Below are 19,062 nucleotides of genomic sequence, written 5' to 3'. Positions count from 1 at the left end.
CCTCTGTGATGTACTGTGTAGAGCCCACTGAGTGTGGTGCTACACGAGAAGGAGAAAACACCTAAAAGAAGGAGTTGACAGTTTAAAAAAGTCAACTTTATGGAAATTGTGGCAGAATTTACCGGCAGAGAAGAATTTATCTTTATCAGGTGTGGAAAAAATATCTGTGGACAAGTTGATAATGATGATTACGACCACAAAGTCGGCTGTGGAAAGTGACTGGATGCTTATTTACACAATACTTTACAAAGTTTGAGTTATCTTTTAGTGTGGAAAACAATTTCAGACATATGTAAGTCATTTCCGTCCCCTGTCTTTGTGCACCATCTCCTGCCGTCCTCCAGTCCCAGGTGAAGAGGAAGGGGACGGTTATGAGACGGATCATCAGGACTACTGCGAGGTGTGTCAGCAGGGCGGCGAGATCATCCTGTGTGACACTTGTCCCAGAGCTTACCACCTCGTCTGCCTCGAGCCCGAGCTGGACAAGGCCCCCGAGGGCAAATGGAGCTGTCCGCACTGCGTGAGTACAGCTACACAGAAACACGTCTGCTCCTGCTTTTATATGTATGATTCTGCTATGCATCCTTATTCACATATTTATCTCCGAGCAACATGTCTACTTGGCCAACCTGAGTGAAAAAAATGGTTTGGTTTTTGTTTTTTGTTTTATTGCCTGGAGGACCAGATGAGTAGAGGCTTTGTAGCTGCATCACAAATCAGAGTGGAGAGCTGGCTGCATGCAGACATACACAATCCTGCCCAGACAAAGACAGATACCTGAGGTGGTGCTGCGGGTATAAGTCTATTCAATATTGTCACCAGAAGATCAAAGTGCACCGTCTGGCTACTGAATCTTTGATGGAAAACGAAATGAACTATATCACTTCAGGAAAGACAAGATTGAAACTGCCACCAGAGGAAAAAAGAAAACACTGACCAATCGTTATAAAGCCATTATGTGGAGAATGTGATTATTACATCGTTCAGTTTGTTTCAGTTAAAATTTTTTTTTTTATGTTGAAAAATGAGCCACAGTGAAAATTGTTTCTGTGTGTTGCATTCAGGCCTTCTCAGTGTCTCCAGGTGTGTGTGTGTGAGAGAGAGAGAGAGAGAGAGAGAGTGTGAGAGAGAGTGTGTCAGTAGCAGTGTGCATCACTGTCTACCACAGGGGTGCCAAGTTAGTAATTCCACGCATAGTGGATTTAATGTGGTATGGGCAGGTGTTTGGCAGAGTTGTTATGTGCATGTTCTGGCGAAATCGTAACTCTTTTCTTTTTGCATTTTACTGGGTAGTTTTGACAGTAAAGAAAACCCCAAATCCTTTGTGAAATTTGACTGATTTTATTCACAGATATATTGACTATCAGCTTCCAGTCGTTGCTGTTGTTGCTAAGAAGTTTGATCTTCAACTACATGAAACTGAAATCTGCAACGTGCAAGTTGCAATTTGCAACATGATTTAAATTTCCTCTTTCACTCACTTTGAACATTTCACTACCAGTGCAAGAGCCTTGTAGGATTCTGCAAATGAAGCTGCAATTTGCAGACAACAATCATTTGTGAAACACGATGCAGCCATCGTTTGGGATCTGTGTTAGTGACGCTTGCAAATTTGTGAAACAGTCGCAATAAACAACTCGCATGTATCTTTTATTCTGTACAAAGGTAATGTCCATCAGCTGCCACAGTTTACTGCTTCCTTTCCTGTCTGTCAGCACGTTGATTAAGCAAAACGTCCCAACGTCAGTTTTGAGATTTGACTGCCGACTTAAACTAATTCCATCTTCTGCCAAATATGTGTTTATTGGTGACTGAGGAGGCAGTGCTGTTATAACCATTAATACTCATTGCTTATTAATGACCATTTTGCACAAGAAAAATAGACTTCTGGTCTGGTTGGTTTTGTCCCATGAAAGCCCTCTACTTGAACTGCAGATCAGGACCCTCAGCAGTGGAAGGGAAAGTACTCCTTTTACTGGATTAGCCTTGACAACTGAACAACAACATAAATCATCAATTTGCAATCAAGTTTCATTAATTTGAGACCTTCATATATTCAGGACTCTTGTTTCAATCAGATAAATGTTTCCCTGTCGTTCCTCCTTTCCCAGGAAAAAGAGGGAATCCAGTGGGAAGCAAAGGACGAGGACTTCGAGGATTTTGAGGAGGACAGCGAGGACAGAGTCATAGCAGAGGTCGGGGTCGGGATTGGGGTGGGGGTCGCCGTTGGTGTCCCCGCAGGGGCGGAGGAGGAGGATGACGACCACATGGAGTTCTGTCGGGTGTGTAAAGACGGAGGTGAACTGTTGTGTTGCGACACCTGCACCTCGTCCTACCACATCCACTGTCTAAACCCACCGCTGCCGGAGATCCCCAACGGAGAGTGGCTGTGTCCGCGATGCACGGTTCGTTGCTCTGCTGTTCTCCGCTCTGTTTTATCTTATTGCTGTATTTCTTTGATTCAGGACTCTGTGTATAGCCCATCGAATTTACTTGTTATATTGCTTGTACGAGGTTGATTTACCCATTTGCAGGTCTACAAATTTAGGATTTACATGTCACTTATGGATATATGATGGAGGTAGATTGCATCAGGGTCCTTATATCCAGACAGGATTGTGCTAATGGGACATTAAACAACTTTTTACAAGTTTTTTACAATATTACAAAATATTGCTTAAAATTATTGTTGAAAACTAATACAAAAGAAGAAGTGTGTAGATTATATATTTGGTATTTATGTTAAAACATATATTAACATCAAAGCTGTTCTTGTCCCAATAATTGAGGGATGATCTGACTGAAGCAAAATGCTCCCATAACAAATTTCTATTTGACACAAACAACCATATTTACATTTTATTAGTAAATGTATTCTCGCTTTAGTGTCCGCCAATCAAAGGTCGCGTCCAGAAGATCCTCCACTGGCGGTGGGGAGAACCTCCGCCTCCCATTCCCGTTCCCCCTGCCCCTGACGCCCCACCTGACGCCCCGCTACCGCCACCCATGAAGGGCCGAGCCGAGAGGGAGTTCTTTGTCAAGTTGGTGGGACAGTCCTACTGGCACTGCACGTGGATCACTGAGCTCCAGGTGAGAGGGATGAGTGTGAAGTGATATTCAAATCCAGAACTGATAATAAGAAAAGTTCTTTTATCTATGTTTTGAGCAGAATAAACTCAAGAATACAAAGATGGAGGACTATGAAAGATATAAAGAGACTCTGCTCAAACCTACCTCTCTAACTCTCGTAACCGCTTCTGACGAACTTGAGGACAAATCATTCTTCTTCTTCCCTCTTTCCTCCAGCTGGAGATCTTCCACTCAGTGATGTACAGAAACTACCAGAGGAAGACGGACATGGACGAGCCTCCCAGTCTGGATTACGGCTCGGGAGGAGAGGACGAGAACGGAGTGGGAAAGAGCGAAAAGAGGAGGGCCAAGGATCCCCAGTACGCCATCCTGGAGGACAAGTACTACAAATATGGCATCAAACCTGAGTGGATGATGATCCACCGAATCATCAACCACAGGTATGGGACTGTACTTTCAGTTTCTGGGGTTCTGTGTGTGTGTGTGTGTGTGTGTGTGTGTGTGAATGTGAATGCACGGACATATCTTGCTGTTAAAAGTCGATTGTTGCCTCATTACTTACTGTATCTTAGAAAGGAAACATTCATGTTGCAAAGTTAAAAGGTAACATGTTAAACTACTACATTTATTATCATGTGCTGATTGCAATTTTTCTGACTTCCTGTCAGTGTGGACAAGAAGGGGACGTACCACTACCTGGTCAAGTGGAGAGACCTGACCTACGACCAGTGCACCTGGGAGAGAGACGACCTGGAGATCCCAGATTTTGCAATTTACAAGGGGAACTACTGGAGACACAGGTAGGACTGCAGGGGACATCTTCATCTTCATCCTCACTGATTTAAATGTGGGAAAACAAGCCAGCTTTTATTGTATCTCAAGCTGTTTTCATCCCAAGGGCCCTAAACTGCAGTTACAATATTTCAAATACTACAGCACATTTTTTTTCATTTAATACAGGAAGCCAGTTGGCAAAAGAGGTTTCATAATAACTGTAATAATGCTGTTGTTGGGACCTGTGAGCATCCAAAATATGGAAACCTGCTGTAGTTTAATGCATAGTTCAATTCATGTATTGAACACTCTGTCCGTGTACACATTTATTACTCACATTTAGTTTATTTAATTTCTTGCTTGGCTGATATTGCAGCATTGACTTGGTCACAACTGTCTTCCTGTCCCAACAGAGATGCAATAATGAAGGAGGATCCAGACAAACCCAGGAGGATTAGGAGCAAGAACCAGGAGGGCGAAGAGGAATCTCCTGCCTCACCGGTTACTGACGTGAGTTAGCTGTAGCTGTAGATTCAGTTTCCTGGTTTATATCGGCTTCCTGTCTGTTTTTTTACACCAAATCTCGGTTCTAGAAGAATGAACTTGTTGCAGACGCTCTGGAGCATTGTCCAGTAACAGTATTGTTTGAAAAATGAGACAGTTGGTTTTATGTATTATGTTTTAAATTGACTTTGTCTTACTCTGTTATTCAAAAGATACCTGTTCCCGAAGGGGTGGAGCCAGTCAATTTTCAAGTCATACTTTCTTTAATGGAGTTATTTTGTCTTCTAGAATAAAACTAACAGGATTACCTTGAATTAATTAAAGCAAATATCAATGAAATTTAATCCTTCAATATTCCTACGATTAATACGTCCCATACTGGTCAGTCTGTTAAAAATACAGTTAATTGTGTCCCAGTCAGGTTTTTCCAAACCTCCTCTTGCCTTCTTTCCTTCCAGCCTACAATAAAATACGAGGAGCAGCCAGACTTTGTCACATCGACAGGCGGGACGCTGCATCTGTACCAGCTGGAGGGTCTGAACTGGCTGCGGTTCTCCTGGGCTCAGGGCACAGACACCATCCTAGCAGATGAGATGGGCCTGGGCAAGACCATCCAGACCATCGTCTTCCTCTACTCACTTTTCAAAGAGGTACCGCAGCTGCATATTCCTGTTATCGTCTCCTTCCACCTCCTCGTGAATGTTGATAACCGAAGAACTCTCTTCTGTTCCTCAGGGTCACACTAAGGGCCCGTTCCTGGTCAGCGCTCCTCTCTCCACCATCATCAACTGGGAGAGGGAGTTTGAGATGTGGGCGCCTGACTTCTACGTGGTGACGTACACGGGGGACAAGGACAGTCGAGCTATCATCAGAGAGAACGAGTTCTCCTTCGACGACACCGCTGTCAAAGGAGGAAAGAAGGCTTTTAAACTGAGGGTGAGGAAGAGGGGAGGACAGGGAAACGAAGACGACACTTTTAGATATGGGCAGGAAGGAAGATGGAGAGAAATAAGCAAATAAATCGGCGCTATCATTGGTTTTTTACAGCAGAGCTGGAAAAGACATGAGGAAAAATTATTTGAGCTTGTTACACAAACCTGAAATTAACATTAACCACTGTAATTTAGGAAAACAATGACTTGATATAATTTCTGTTCCTGCAGAGGGAGGCTCCTATTAAATTCCACGTGCTGCTGACTTCCTATGAGTTGGTGACCATCGACCAGACGGCGCTCAAGTCCATCGACTGGGCCTGTCTGGTGGTGGACGAGGCTCACCGCCTTAAAAACAACCAGTCCAAGGTACTACAGCTAGTGTGTGTATTTGTAGACAGCAGTATAATTTAAAAAAACAAAAAAAAAAACAATACTGATGTAAATGAAAATAATGATAGACGAATGACAGGGAGTTTTGTCGTCTTATTTTGTAGTTTTTCAGGCGTCTGAATGACTATAAGATCGACCACAAGCTGCTGCTGACAGGAACTCCTCTTCAGAACAACCTGGAGGAGCTGTTTCACCTGCTCAACTTCCTCACACCCAACCGCTTCAAGTAGGACTTCTCGAACACACACACACACACACACACACACACACACACACACGAATATACACATACTGGTATTCATGTAGAAGTCTGCAAAATATATGCTTTTTTTTACTCTGCCAAGTCTGGTAAACTTTACTTGCATAGAAATGTTTGTTGATGAAGCCAGAGTTAGATAATATTTGCTAATTACTTTCAGTACAAGCTTATTGATTTATCTGCTAAAGACAGATTTTTACCAGTCACCTCACCCCAGTTCATCTCTCTGGACAGTAACCTTGAGGGCTTCCTGGAAGAGTTCGCCGACATCTCCAAGGAGGACCAGATCAAGAAGCTCCACGACCTGCTGGGGCCTCACATGCTGCGGAGGCTGAAGGCCGACGTCTTCAAGAACATGCCCGCCAAGACCGAGCTGATTGTCAGAGTGGAGCTGAGCCCTATGCAGAAGTACGACACTGGGGAGAATTGAAGGGGGGAAATGCGGATATAGGCTGGTGATTGATATTTCTGAATATGATGTCATGATGATTTGTAGACGAAAAGACATCTGAGCATCAGCATGTGTAGATGAGCATCTTCTGGGGCTTAAACAAAGCTGAAATGAATTTGAAAGTAAACTTTTTGGTTACATTTATCCCTCCTTTCAACATTTATATTTCAACAGTTTTTATTATTGGACCTGTTTCATGTTGAAATAGTCACTGCAATATTTCTTTTTCCTTCAAATTTAGCCGAGTTTATAACGAGGAGCCTGACATGTTTTCACCTGCAAATTATATAAGCCGTGGTTAATTAGCTGTGATTAAAGCCCAGTGGCTGCTGCATGAGTTAAACATGTTCTTTGTAAGAATTTCAACTCATTAGAAATGGACCATGATTATTGGATTTAATGGGAATCAAGCCCCACACTGAAAAATCATCATTAGGTCATTTATACTTATCTTTGCAGTGTAATGGTTGTTTCCCTTTAAATGTTTATGTTGTAAAATGTAACATCGAAGTAGGAGAGGAGGGTGGAGAGGAGACAAAGAAAGGAAGTTTCTCTTAAAATCTTTGTGCCATAGGTAGTTGAGGTTATCGCTTCGTCATTTATGTCTTTGCGTTTTTAAATACAGGAAATACTACAAGCTGATTTTGACCAAGAACTTTGAGGCTCTAAACTCAAAAGGCGGAGGAAACCAGGTCTCCCTGCTCAACATCATGATGGACTTAAAGAAGTGTTGCAACCACCCCTACCTCTTTCCTGTTGCCTCCATGGTGAGACGAGGCGAACGCACACAAACACACACACTTGTAATACATTTTGACATGTCTTTATTTGATTGTGTTTCACTTCTTTTGCTGTTTACTTTGTCTCACTCCTAAATTGCGTAGCAGTGACACCTTGTGGTGATGTAAGGTAGTGCTTTTGTATCGTATTGGTCCTTTGTAGATGTAGAATATGGTTCAAATTACAGATTAGATGCAGTTTATCATTTGTTCTTATTTATTATAGATAGATAGATAGATAGATAGATACTTTATTTATCCCCTAGGGGAAATTCATGTTTAGTTGTGACATTATGTCAGCACTAACTTAAAAGATGTGTAAGGTTATTTACTTTGTGGCATTGTTTGTCTGTGTTTGCAGGAAGCCCAAAAAACACCCAGCGGTGCTTACGAGGGGTCGGCCCTCACTAAGGCTTCTGGGAAACTGATGCTGTTGCAAAAGATGCTGAGGAAACTGAAAGAGCAGGGGCACCGAGTGCTGGTCTTCTCACAGGTACACGCACGCACACACACACACACGCACACACACACACACACACAGACACACACTCAAAGTCTGCATAAGCACAGGCAAGTGTATAAATGCACAACAGATGGACACCTCCCTTCACAGATGTTGTATTAGTCCCATGACACGTCTAGAAGGCTCAGCTGCAGACTGTCATTCCAGCTGTGGGTGTGTGCGTGGGTAATCAAGTAGAGATGAAAACATACACACATCGATGGCTCTCTCTCTCGCTCTCTCTCTCTCTCTCTCTCTCTCACTCTCTCTCTCTCTCCCTCCCTCTCCTCTCTCCTGTTTGCAGATGACTAAAATGCTGGACTTATTAGAAGATTTCCTGGACTATGAAGGTTATAAGTATGAGAGAATCGATGGAGGCATCACAGGAGCGCTGAGACAAGAGGCCATTGACCGCTTCAATGGTGAGATACTGGAAAATGGGCAGTCATTTAAGGTGCAGTGAGTTGTCCAAGACCTCTGTTGGTGACTAATAGGAAACACATCATCATCATCATAAACAAGTCTCTTCAGGCAGAAATATTAAAGATGCAGAAGGAGTCAGCCCGTCAGAGAAAGTTCATCAGAGCACGTCACAACACAAAATACTGCTGTAATATTGCTTTGCTTTTTGGGTTTTGGGTTTGAGAACAAGACTCCACATCCTGGCTGGATGATTGATGATGTTAATATAGTTGTTGAAGCGGGCGATAGGACTATACTGTATATATTGTTGAAGACCTTCCGCTTGTCTACCGTTAGAGATTTTTGCTATGGTAAATATTTCTGGATGCATTGGGCAATTAATGAACATGGTAATATGGATTTTTATAGGATTTTTGCATCAAAGCGATGAAGTACTTTGATTTATCAGACACTTAAATTGCTGAATTTTTTTGTCCAAATTATAATATAATAGAATAAAATACATTCTCAGTGGATTTTTACAGAGAATGTATTATATCTTGATTTATATCGATATGGCGACATAAGATCATATATAGCGTGTTTAGGATCTTTACGCTGTGACACCAGTTGCTACGATTGCTGATGTCTTTGCGTTACAAAGGATGATGAACACTGAGGCGCGTGCTTAGATTGGTTTCATGTGGAACTTGGTCATATCACTAAGCAGTTGCTGGCAATGAATGCTATTAAATTATACACTATGAATTATACCCTGCGGGTTAGTGATTCATTCGTGACGTTGGTACAAGTGCATTTACTACCCCAGGCGAACTCTCCTGTAATATTAAACTGTAATGACCCATTAGAGCCACACAGGGAATAACTAAACAGAAAACTTTTCAGCAAACACATTTTTATCATTTTAATTTAGACTCCAGCTTCAACCAGTAGTTCTTAAAAAAAGAGGGCGACAGTGATGATGCACACACACACACACACACACACACACACACACACACACACACACCTCGATCCCAGTGACGAAGGGAAGAAAAATCCCCCACAAAAAATGTAAAAACTGTAGCTGTACATTTGCTGCAGGATGAGTCACATCTCTGTATTTCATAATGTTTCAAACAAATTTAAAAATATCATGAATCCTAAAAATAACTCAGATAAGGACTCTCAAGTTTAAAGATTTACAAACTCTGCAGTATCCCCTGAAGTGAAAGATGACTGACATTTGTCATTAAGTTACTAATATCAATAGGATTCTGTCATTAAGCAGAAGCTATTCATATTATTGGCTGTTTGTTTCTCTAACACACTGTCTCTTTTTTTCCAGCTCCCGGTGCTTGTCAGTTTTGTTTCTTGCTCTCCACCAGAGCAGGAGGTTTGGGGATCAACTTGGCCACAGCGGACACCGTCGTCATCTTCGACTCTGACTGGAACCCTCACAACGACATACAGGTACTACAGACTGAATTAATTATCTACTTTTATAAACGTCCTTGTATCAAAACTCAAACCTTTCAGTTGTACTCAGCCTTCGGCTTTGTCCCTCTCTATACAGGCCTTTAGTCGAGCCCACCGAATCGGGCAGGCCAACAAGGTGATGATCTACCGCTTTGTGACCCGAGCCAGCGTGGAGGAGCGTATCACCCAGGTGGCCAAGAGGAAGATGATGCTGACCCACCTGGTGGTCCGGCCGGGGCTGGGATCCAAGGCCGGCTCCATGACCAAACAGGAACTCGACGACATCCTCAAGTTCGGTACAGAAGAGCTCTTCAAGGACGAGATAGAAGGTGAGAACGGATTTTTTTATCAATTGAGAAAATTAGCTGCACTGAATATTTTTGTCAAATAAAATGAGGATTTTCACTCAAATGTAATCACGTTGGATTTTGGGTTAAAGTTGGAATGGGACTGATTCTAATGGGGAAGAGTTGGCAGGCTTCTTCTCCTGAATGAAATTATTTTGTCAAACACGCTGACTTCAGTGTCCTTTCCTCTTGACAAATTTGGCCAGAGGAGAACACTTGTCTTACTCTGGTTTTATTGAAGATATAATTGGTTGACAAGAACATTTTATTTGTGAAATTGGTTCTGGAAGAACGGGACCAGTAATTTCCATTTTTTTCAACTCCGCACATGCCAGGTATGAAGAATAGTTCGGGAGACAAAGTTGAGGACGAGGGCAACGTGATCCACTACGACAGCGTCGCCATTGAGAGGCTGCTGGACCGAAGCCAAGACGCCACGGACGACTCGGACGTCCAGAACATGAACGAGTACCTCAGCTCCTTCAAAGTGGCCCAGTACATGGTCCGAGAGGAGGATAAGGTGAGTGAGAGATGTCCAGTCCGGCAACAATAAACACATAGAGATGGGCGGTAGGAAAACAGGAGTGAGTGGGAGAAATGGTGCATGAGAGGAGTGTTTTGTGTTTTTGACCAGAATGCTCTTGTGGACTGGCCGACAGGTCAGAGGAGTGGGTGTAATAAATGATCATTGTAGTTTCATAACAAGTAACCACGAACGATTAGATTCATCTAAATATCTAGGACATGAGATCTTTGCACAGAAGTCTGCAAATATCTTGCTGCAGTATGATGCAGATGAAAGTGTGATCATTTTAAAGTCTTTAATCGCTGATCCAAGGCCAAACACTTTTTACCGAAGTGCACATCTGCGACAATCTTTGAAAGTACCTGTGAGCAAATTTCCCCATGGCCACTGCAATGTTCTTTCCTGTTTTATTTGTTGTTTTTGTTTTTTGTTGTTTAAAGAATGTGAGTGTGTCTCTTTGAAAGGACGCACTCAGATAACCCTGTCCTAACCGGTCAGCCACATAACCCCCAACCTTTCTAAACTTTCGCGTTCCTCGTCTGTCGCTCCAGATCGAGGAAATCGAGCGGGAGATCATCAAACAGGAGGAGAACGTGGATCCGGATTATTGGGAGAAACTGTTGCGGCATCACTACGAGCAGCAACAGGAAGACCTCGCGAGCAAACTGGGTAAAGGCAAGAGGAACCGCAAGCCTGTGAACTACAACGACGCTGCGCAGGAAGACCAAGGTAAGCTCACATAAGCTTTTATGTCACTGACACCTTCATATTAGGATCATGTTAGGAGGAGCTTAAGATTCTTTTGGGAAGCCCGGGATTTAAAAAGGAAACCGCTTTCACTTGATCCTAAGAATTATTGCTGCAGTAGAACAAAGGTAAAACTCAGGATTTATTATTTATTATAAAGATTTGTTGTTTTTATCACATGATCCTTGTAGAAATTGTAGGATTTTAGATGAGATGTCTCCTGTTTGAGTTATGGCCTGCACAGTGGACATGAATGGGCCTGGCCTATTGACAGACCACCATGTGCTGTTTCAGAGTGGCATGCTGACATTTCAGATAACCAGTCCGAGTATTCAGTGGGCTCCGAGGAGGAGGACGAGGACTTTGACGATCGACCAGAAGGTAAGGAGAGATTTAAAAAAAAAAAAAAAAAAAAAAAGAGATAGAGAAAGAGCGAGAGAGGCATCAAGCAGAGCTGCTCATGGGCCACGAAAGATGCCTGCTGTAACACGCAGGCAGCACTCTCAGGTCTGTGGTGAATTACAGTTTAAAGTTGATTTAGTTGTTACAGTTGCCTGGCAGAGTCGAACAAATCAGATTGCCAAAAATGCGATCGCCGTCCACCTCCTACTTCGGGCAGTAAAACACTCCCAAACATTTCAGAAGCTTTTGAATTTTTTATTTTTTTTTTTTGTTTATATAAATCTATTAACTGTAAATTTGAAGGAAGCTCTGCAAGTCTGCAGAATGTGAGAAACTTAAAACAAACATCAGATTAACTATCTCCCTCTTCTTACATCCTATAATTCTCCCCGGGATTTGTTGCAATGTTTCCTTTGCCTACCTTTTATCTACAGGTCGAAGACAGTCACGTCGCCAGTTGAGGAATGAGAAGGATAAACCTCTGCCTCCTCTTCTGGCCAGAGTTGGAGGCAACCTTGAGGTCTGTACATATCTCTGGAACCAGTCCTGCTTTCATTTTTGGGCATTTTATTTTTTTAAATTGTGATAATACAGGAATCTGTCAGTTTTTATTTAAAGTGAACTTGCAGTCTTAAATATTTTTCTAAGAATCTTAAATTGGAGATGGCAGCAAAGCTATTACATCTCCATCACCCCTAAACCTCCCAACCTCATTTATCATCCTGATAATGGTGGACGTGATTATAATGGCCCGCATTGTTCAAGTTAGGCTTCAGAGTTTATTTTAGCATTATTAGGCAGTCAGACCTGTTCAAAAGAGGCCTTGAGAAATTTAAGACATATAAGAAATACGACAACGTTTTCTTTCTTTCTCTGGTGTTATTTCCACTGCCAGTTTCACTCAGGAAAATCCATAAAACACAGTAATTTCCATCAATAGGTGCTGGGCTTTAACACACGCCAGCGAAAGGCTTTCCTGAACGCAGTGATGCGCTGGGGGATGCCGTCTCAGGACGCTTTCTCCTCTCAGTGGCTGGTGAGAGACCTCAGGGGCAAGACTGAAAAGGAATTCAAGTAAGTAACGTACATCAAAGAGAAATATAGATTGAAACATGAGCTTCCTCCACTTGTGTCCGTCGTTTAACCATATATATATATATATGTATATATATATATATATATCATCTTCTTCGTCTTTGCCAGAGCCTACGTGTCTCTCTTTATGCGTCACTTGTGCGAGCCGGTGGCTGACGGCGCCGAGACGTTTGCAGACGGCGTCCCGAGGGAGGGCTTGTGTCGCCAGCCGGTCCTCACTCGAATCGGCGTCATGTCCCTCGTCAAGAAGAAGGTCAGGCCAAAGCTGTTCGCCCGTCATAGGTCAAGACAAATGTGGTTTAAAGAAACAAGCTCTGCTCAGCTTTAAGTCCTTAAGATCACCCAAGCCATCCTGGTTGACTTGGGTGATTGACACGGGTGGTTACCATGGCAGCAACACATGCGGTTTAACACTATGGTAAACACTTGCTTTGCAGGTACTTTGTCCGAGCTGTGCTGCCTGTAACTCTTCATGTAACGGCTTGTAGCCGCTCCTTGGAGTTTAATTACTTCCAGCAATTTGTCACTCATCTGATCCAGTGTCAGAAAAAAGTGGACTGTATTATTTTGTCACACGCTTGTTGAACCGATCTTGTCACCTTGTCACAAATGACAAATACTTTGCTTTTCCTGCGACTGAATCCAGTGAAGGAATAGCTACCAGCAATGAAAACTACTACACAGAGAGTTAAAGTCTGAATGTCACTGAATGGCTATTTCAGAAAACAATGCCAACCATAATTAGTACCAAAAAATAAGGTTTGAATTCTTGAAATTCTTAAGGATTATAACTCAGGGTGTTCCCACATCAGCAGAGATACATTCTTATGAAGCAGTAGGTCAACCTCAGGACTTAAAATATAAAAATGTCCCAGGTTTTTTTTTTATGGAAGAAATCAACCATGATATTTTGAAAGATGTTTTCATTGCTCTGCTACTTTCATTTTTCCCAGTTTATCTTAGTTTATCCAAAGATCTTTAGTCCAGTTTTCACTCCAACTTGTTTAAACCTGCAGACATCCTGCTCTGCTATCTATGCCACAGGGAATGTATGATACACTGCCAGGCAAACAGAGCATGTGGGTGGAAGTTTAAGGTGGTAAAGGTGGTAGGGAGTGTGTGCGCCAAGCATTTTATTTTGCTGAGTGTTTGCTGGTGCTTTGTGCTCAGATTCAGGAGTTTGAGCACATCAATGGGCGGTGGAGTCTTCCAGAGCTCAAGCCTGAGGTCAATGTTGACAAATCCTCCTCCAGGGCCTCCTCTCCTGCGGTGAAGACCGCCACGCCCACCCCAGACGCCAGCTATAATAACACACCGTGCACCTCCAAGCCAGGTAATGAAACATGCCATACACCAGATCCAGCAGGGGGTGCTCCATGTAAAGGGCATCAGATTAAGTCAGGAGTTGAATGCAACCTACAGTAAAGTGTGTGTGTGTGTGTGTGTGTGTGTGTGTGTGTGTGTGTGTGTGTGTGTGTGTGTGTGTGTGCGCGCGCGCGCATGGGCAGCGACCCCTGCTCCATCAGACAAGCTCGAAAAGAACGGAAAAGAGGGAGAGAAGGAGGAGGACAAAGAGGAAGGTGAGGCCCCGTCGGAGAAAGAGAAAGGGAAGGAGAAAGAGAAGGATGAGGGGAAAGAGGTGGACAGCAACAAAACTGGAGACCCTGAAGAGGTGGGACACTGTCCTCAAAACACAAGATACTCAGCAGCTAAAACATCTCTATTTTGTGGCTTTAGAGGCCACTTGTAACATTTTCTTGCATTTTATTAATTTTCTGCTTATGCATCTCTGCAAAACATGGGTCTGTTTTATTCAATTTTACTCGTATGAATAAGCAAAGCATGTGTCGAGCCACTGACAACCCACTGACTCTACTGTCAACAATTTTGTGAGGCATGCTGTGCTGTTTTGTGTGTTTTTCTTCATTCCAGACAGCCATTTGTTTGTGGTGACTTTTATGTCGCATGAAAGTGAAACATTACATTATTATTGCATGGCAAGTGACAAAAACTTTGACTGGACAGCAGCATTTTTCATACAAAATGGGGGGCCAAGAATGCCCAGGTGCCTGCAAGGTGCAAATCAATCAAAAACACGACAGCATGGTTATCCACACAAAACACAAAAGTGGATTAAAAAGCTGATATTGATTTTGAAGATTTTCACCATACAACAGCAAATACCAACGGTGAATACCAGCAATATTTATTCCACGCTGTGCTACTGTCCATAGCTCTCCTCCTCGACAAAAGAGACACCACAAAGTGCGTCTCCTGGTCAAAAAACCGAAGGCAAGGAAGAGAGCGACCTGAAAGAGGTGGAGAAGAAAGAAATGACTGACGCTCCAGCTGCAGGGCAGGAGAGCAAAGAGGAGACAACACAAACGTCAAAGCAAGAGTTGAAAGAAGAGAAATCAGGTAAAAACCAAAATACAGAAAAAGAAACTCAATGAATTCTGACGTGCAAAAAAAAAGAGAGATGAAGTAGGTTTAAACAGAGCAACGCAACAAGTCCTTTGCTAAAATTAATTTTTTATTTTATTTTTTTACCTGTAGAAGGAGAGAAGGCAGGGGAGGAGAGGGAAAAAGACAAAGAAAAGCGTGACGAGACACCCGCAGCAACGGAAGCGACAGATGCCAAGGATAAGCCCGAGGCAGCTGACGTGAAGAAAGGTGCATCTCACTGTCTGTGGTCGCATGCTGCCACAAATACATAAAGGACATATTTTGGCTAAATAATACCTTAACTGTCTTTCTCAATAACAGAGGAGGTCAAAGGTGAAAAAGATGCTGGAAAAGAAGTCAAAGCAGCTAAGGAGGAGGCGCCTAAGGGTAACGGGAAGCCTCCGACTGAGCGACCTCGCTTCATGTTCAATATCGCAGATGGTGGCTTCACTGGTTAGTACTGATTTATTTGCAGTGTATGTAGAATAGATTAAACTGACCTATATTGTACTCTACCTAATGTATTTAGGATAAAAGAATAACTTTCCTGTTCAACTAATAAAAGCTGTTTTTTTACGGAGTGTTTCAAGAAAAGAGGAATTATAGATGTGAAGTGTATGAATCATTCAAAAACTTAACTGGAATTGTAGCAGGAAAAATCAAATTTTCTTAAAAATAAAAATTCTACCTAAAGGATTAGAGGAAGGTGAAGAGGTGCGAGTAATGTTGAGCAAACAAGTTACTAAGCGGTCTAAGCAAAATAAAATTTACAACTAAAACAATCAAAAAAACCAAACATTTGCCTTGCTTTCCAGAGCTTCTGTACAAAAAGCATTAGTGAGCTAAAATTATCTTCGCCTTGATCATAAACCCAGAAAAGCTCTGTGTGCTGTGGAAACACCTGCAGCCAGGTTTCAGCTAGCTAAGCACTTTGAGACCAACCTCATTTTTACCTTGTGCTGGCTTCACCCCCGCAGAGCTGCACACTCTTTGGCAGAACGAGGAGCGGGCTGCCATCTCCTCGGGGAAGATGAACGAGATCTGGCACCGCCGACACGATTTCTGGCTGCTGGCGGGAATTGTGATGTATCCTTGACAGCAGTTGCCCGTGCGATGACCCCGCGTGTTTATTTTTCTGTCGGCCGGCAGAAGCCCAGCGTAATAAGTCAACAAGCCAGCCAGAGCTCAGTAAACAGCGAACTGTGGCTGCTGGAAGCTGATGCAGTGGGTCATTTAGTTCATGTTGTTCTCTCTATTATGGTAATTAAGGCCATGCGGCGTTCACATATAATCATTATCCTGCTAGTTAATGCCATGGCTCTGTTAGACTAAAACAAAAGGGGAGAAATGCTTTGTTTCAGCAGCTGCCTCAAACCTATTTTGTGCTATAATAACTGCAATTCTGTATTTTAAGAAGATGAAAAATCAAACAAATCACCCTCAAAAAAAAAAATCAATGTTTAGCTTAAAGATATAGTTTTGGGAAATAAGATTTAGATGAACAGGCCGATGCCACTCTCCTGTCTGTGGCTTAGCTTAGCTTAGTTTAGCTTAGCATCAAGACAGGAGGTGGTGGAAGCAGGTAACCTGGCTCTATTCAAAAACTGCTTACCAAGGATACAAACAAACTAGATACGACGGGTTAGTTTATATTGGAACTTTGGACAGAGCCACGTTAGCTTTTTCCACCTGCTTCATGTCTTTATGTTAAGCTAGCTTAATTGTCTGTTCTACCGCCATACTTGACACAAACACACAAGGGTGAAATCTAAGAGCCCTCCCAGTTAAGCTTCACTTTATGTTACATTTATGAAGTTGGGTAGAAAAGATTGGCCCACGCAGTTCTGCTTCACGCTGTCTCTTTATTGCTGTTTCATGACCCTTGACCCCCCCCCTCCCCCTGTGTCAGTCACGGCTACGCCAGGTGGCAGGACATCCAGAACGATCCCCAGTTCGCCATCGTCAATGAGCCTTTCAAGTCGCAGGCGAATAAAGGCAACTTCCTGGAGATGAAGAACAAGTTCCTGGCTCGACGCTTTAAGGTAAGACGGGACGTTTTTCCGTTTTTATGTTAAGTTTCACTTTTTATTCTGTATTTCGGCACAAACAACAAAGTGGTCCTTTTTCTTTTTGCTTTGAAAAATGCCTCAAATGTCAAATGAAAGAATTTTGAATCAGGAGATTACAACTTCTACGACAAGCCATTCAAAGCCACCTTCGATTACTTGACAGTTTTCCATTCTCTGTGCTACAGACGCATCAAAAAAGTCTTGCGGTTAAGTACCCAGCCCTACTTTTATGGAAGCGATCTATTTTAGCAACATTTGTCAGTGTCTTCCATCACCTGACTTGTTTGATGGTCGGATGACGGATGCCCCTAGACCCACATATTGGCTGGATGGTATTGCTGACCGCTGCATTACTGGAAGAGCACTCATCCTGTTTTTGAGTGGCTCACATGTTTCAGATCCTGCCCTCAACATCCTCATTTACTGTATCTCTGTCTCTGTCTCAGTCTCTTCGTTTCTTATTATCTCTCTTGCTACATTATTTTTTTTTTCCTTTTAATTCTGTCATCAAGAATGAAAGAAAGAAGAAATTCCATGAAGTATGTTTTAGTCGTAATTGGTTGTGTAACATGATAACCTCTTTTGCAACACGTTTACACTTTTCCTGGACACACACACACACACACACACACACACACACACACACACACACACACACACACACACACACACACACAAACACACAACTGAATTACTGTATGAAGTTGAATTTCCCACGAAATGGTTGTATTACTGTTGCTATGCCAACCAAGATACTGATTTATATGAAAAACAGCAGACACAGAAGAATGAATTTAGTGAAGTAGTTTTCAGACTGAACGTAATGAGAGGAGGGGGCAAAGGGAGGGAAAAGAGGAATGGTAAGAAAAGCAGAAGAAACACCAGATTTGAGTTTTAAAACTTTTTTTAAATCACTGTTTTGTCATTTTTTGTGTGGCAGAAAAGGAAACTCGCACACAGACTATCATCATATATCTATTTTATATTTTATATTTATATATATATATTTATATATCTTTTACCCGTGTATATCTTTTTTTTATATTACATATTTCCTTTGGTTAGAGATATTGGTGATTGGGTTCCTTTATTATAAGGCTAAAAAACCGGTTGATGGGTTGAAAAAGAGTTCCCTGAAGGTTACCAGAAATATAAATTGGCAGGGGCCTTTCCTCTGGATACTCCGGCTTCCTCCCACAATCCCAAAACATGCACATCAGGTTTATTGCTTACTCTAATTTGTGAATTGGCGTCTCTAAATTGCCAGTTGGTGTGAATGTGAGCGTGAATGCTTGTTTGTGGCCTCTGACACGTCTCAGTGGCTTCAGCAGGACGCTGTGAAACCTTTCACTGACTTCAGCGCTGCAGAGGAGGAGCTTAAGTTATACATATACAGTCTCTTGAACTCTGAAGAGAGTTTGCACAGACTCAGATGTTCGTTTGATGTAGTGTTTCAATAAACGGTTTGAATCACACAGCAGTCTGCATGAGCACCTGCACATGACATACTGTATATAAATATTTCTACCCTGCCCTCATTTTTCTTTTTCTCACATCATTATCACACCTCCTCTTACTCTCTCTTGTTCTTTCAAGGCAAGAATTTTATCAGAATAAATCAAAGGCATTGAATCAATCCTCCCTTGTTTGAAGCACCATGTATTCACCTTATTTGTCCAAATGAAATTTTGGTAAAGAGCTCTCTGTTCGCAGGAAGCAATGTGGAAAAGTGATTAAGCACACTCACATGTTTTTTGACTGCGCTGTTGATGGACACTGTTGTCCCACATGCATAAAAAAAAATCAACCTTCATAACTTTTCAAACTATACTGATCAAAATCCTTTTTCATGTTACAGTAGTGCTG

The 19,062-nt window shown here is 42.3% G+C and overlaps 1 protein-coding gene across 2 annotated transcripts in view; it reads left to right on the top strand.

The window, feature by feature from the left end:
- Positions 1–19,062, top strand: part of chd3 (chromodomain helicase DNA binding protein 3) — a 41,038-nt gene that overhangs the window by 7,090 nt on the left and 14,886 nt on the right. For both annotated transcript variants that reach the window (XM_056369068.1, XM_056369067.1), the window contains exons 8-36: positions 345–520; positions 2,112–2,405; positions 2,887–3,090; positions 3,307–3,530; positions 3,759–3,890; positions 4,278–4,374; positions 4,827–5,018; positions 5,104–5,304; positions 5,532–5,669; positions 5,798–5,919; positions 6,187–6,360; positions 7,029–7,170; positions 7,544–7,675; positions 7,989–8,106; positions 9,435–9,559; positions 9,663–9,894; positions 10,248–10,432; positions 10,990–11,167; positions 11,480–11,566; positions 12,022–12,107; positions 12,528–12,661; positions 12,791–12,935; positions 13,853–14,015; positions 14,191–14,354; positions 14,917–15,100; positions 15,239–15,355; positions 15,449–15,580; positions 16,105–16,213; positions 17,037–17,169. In XM_056369068.1, coding sequence (XP_056225043.1) covers positions 345–520; positions 2,112–2,405; positions 2,887–3,090; positions 3,307–3,530; positions 3,759–3,890; positions 4,278–4,374; positions 4,827–5,018; positions 5,104–5,304; positions 5,532–5,669; positions 5,798–5,919; positions 6,187–6,360; positions 7,029–7,170; positions 7,544–7,675; positions 7,989–8,106; positions 9,435–9,559; positions 9,663–9,894; positions 10,248–10,432; positions 10,990–11,167; positions 11,480–11,566; positions 12,022–12,107; positions 12,528–12,661; positions 12,791–12,935; positions 13,853–14,015; positions 14,191–14,354; positions 14,917–15,100; positions 15,239–15,355; positions 15,449–15,580; positions 16,105–16,213; positions 17,037–17,169 — 4,520 coding nt within the window. The remainder of the gene's footprint in view (positions 1–344; positions 521–2,111; positions 2,406–2,886; positions 3,091–3,306; positions 3,531–3,758; positions 3,891–4,277; positions 4,375–4,826; positions 5,019–5,103; positions 5,305–5,531; positions 5,670–5,797; positions 5,920–6,186; positions 6,361–7,028; positions 7,171–7,543; positions 7,676–7,988; positions 8,107–9,434; positions 9,560–9,662; positions 9,895–10,247; positions 10,433–10,989; positions 11,168–11,479; positions 11,567–12,021; positions 12,108–12,527; positions 12,662–12,790; positions 12,936–13,852; positions 14,016–14,190; positions 14,355–14,916; positions 15,101–15,238; positions 15,356–15,448; positions 15,581–16,104; positions 16,214–17,036; positions 17,170–19,062) is intronic.

Source organism: Seriola aureovittata, chromosome 23 (genome assembly GCF_021018895.1).
Source record: "Seriola aureovittata isolate HTS-2021-v1 ecotype China chromosome 23, ASM2101889v1, whole genome shotgun sequence".
Lineage (NCBI taxonomy): Eukaryota > Metazoa > Chordata > Actinopteri > Carangiformes > Carangidae > Seriola > Seriola aureovittata.
The sequence above is the reverse complement of the archived record's forward strand: the minus strand, read 5'-3'. Positions and strand labels throughout refer to the sequence as shown.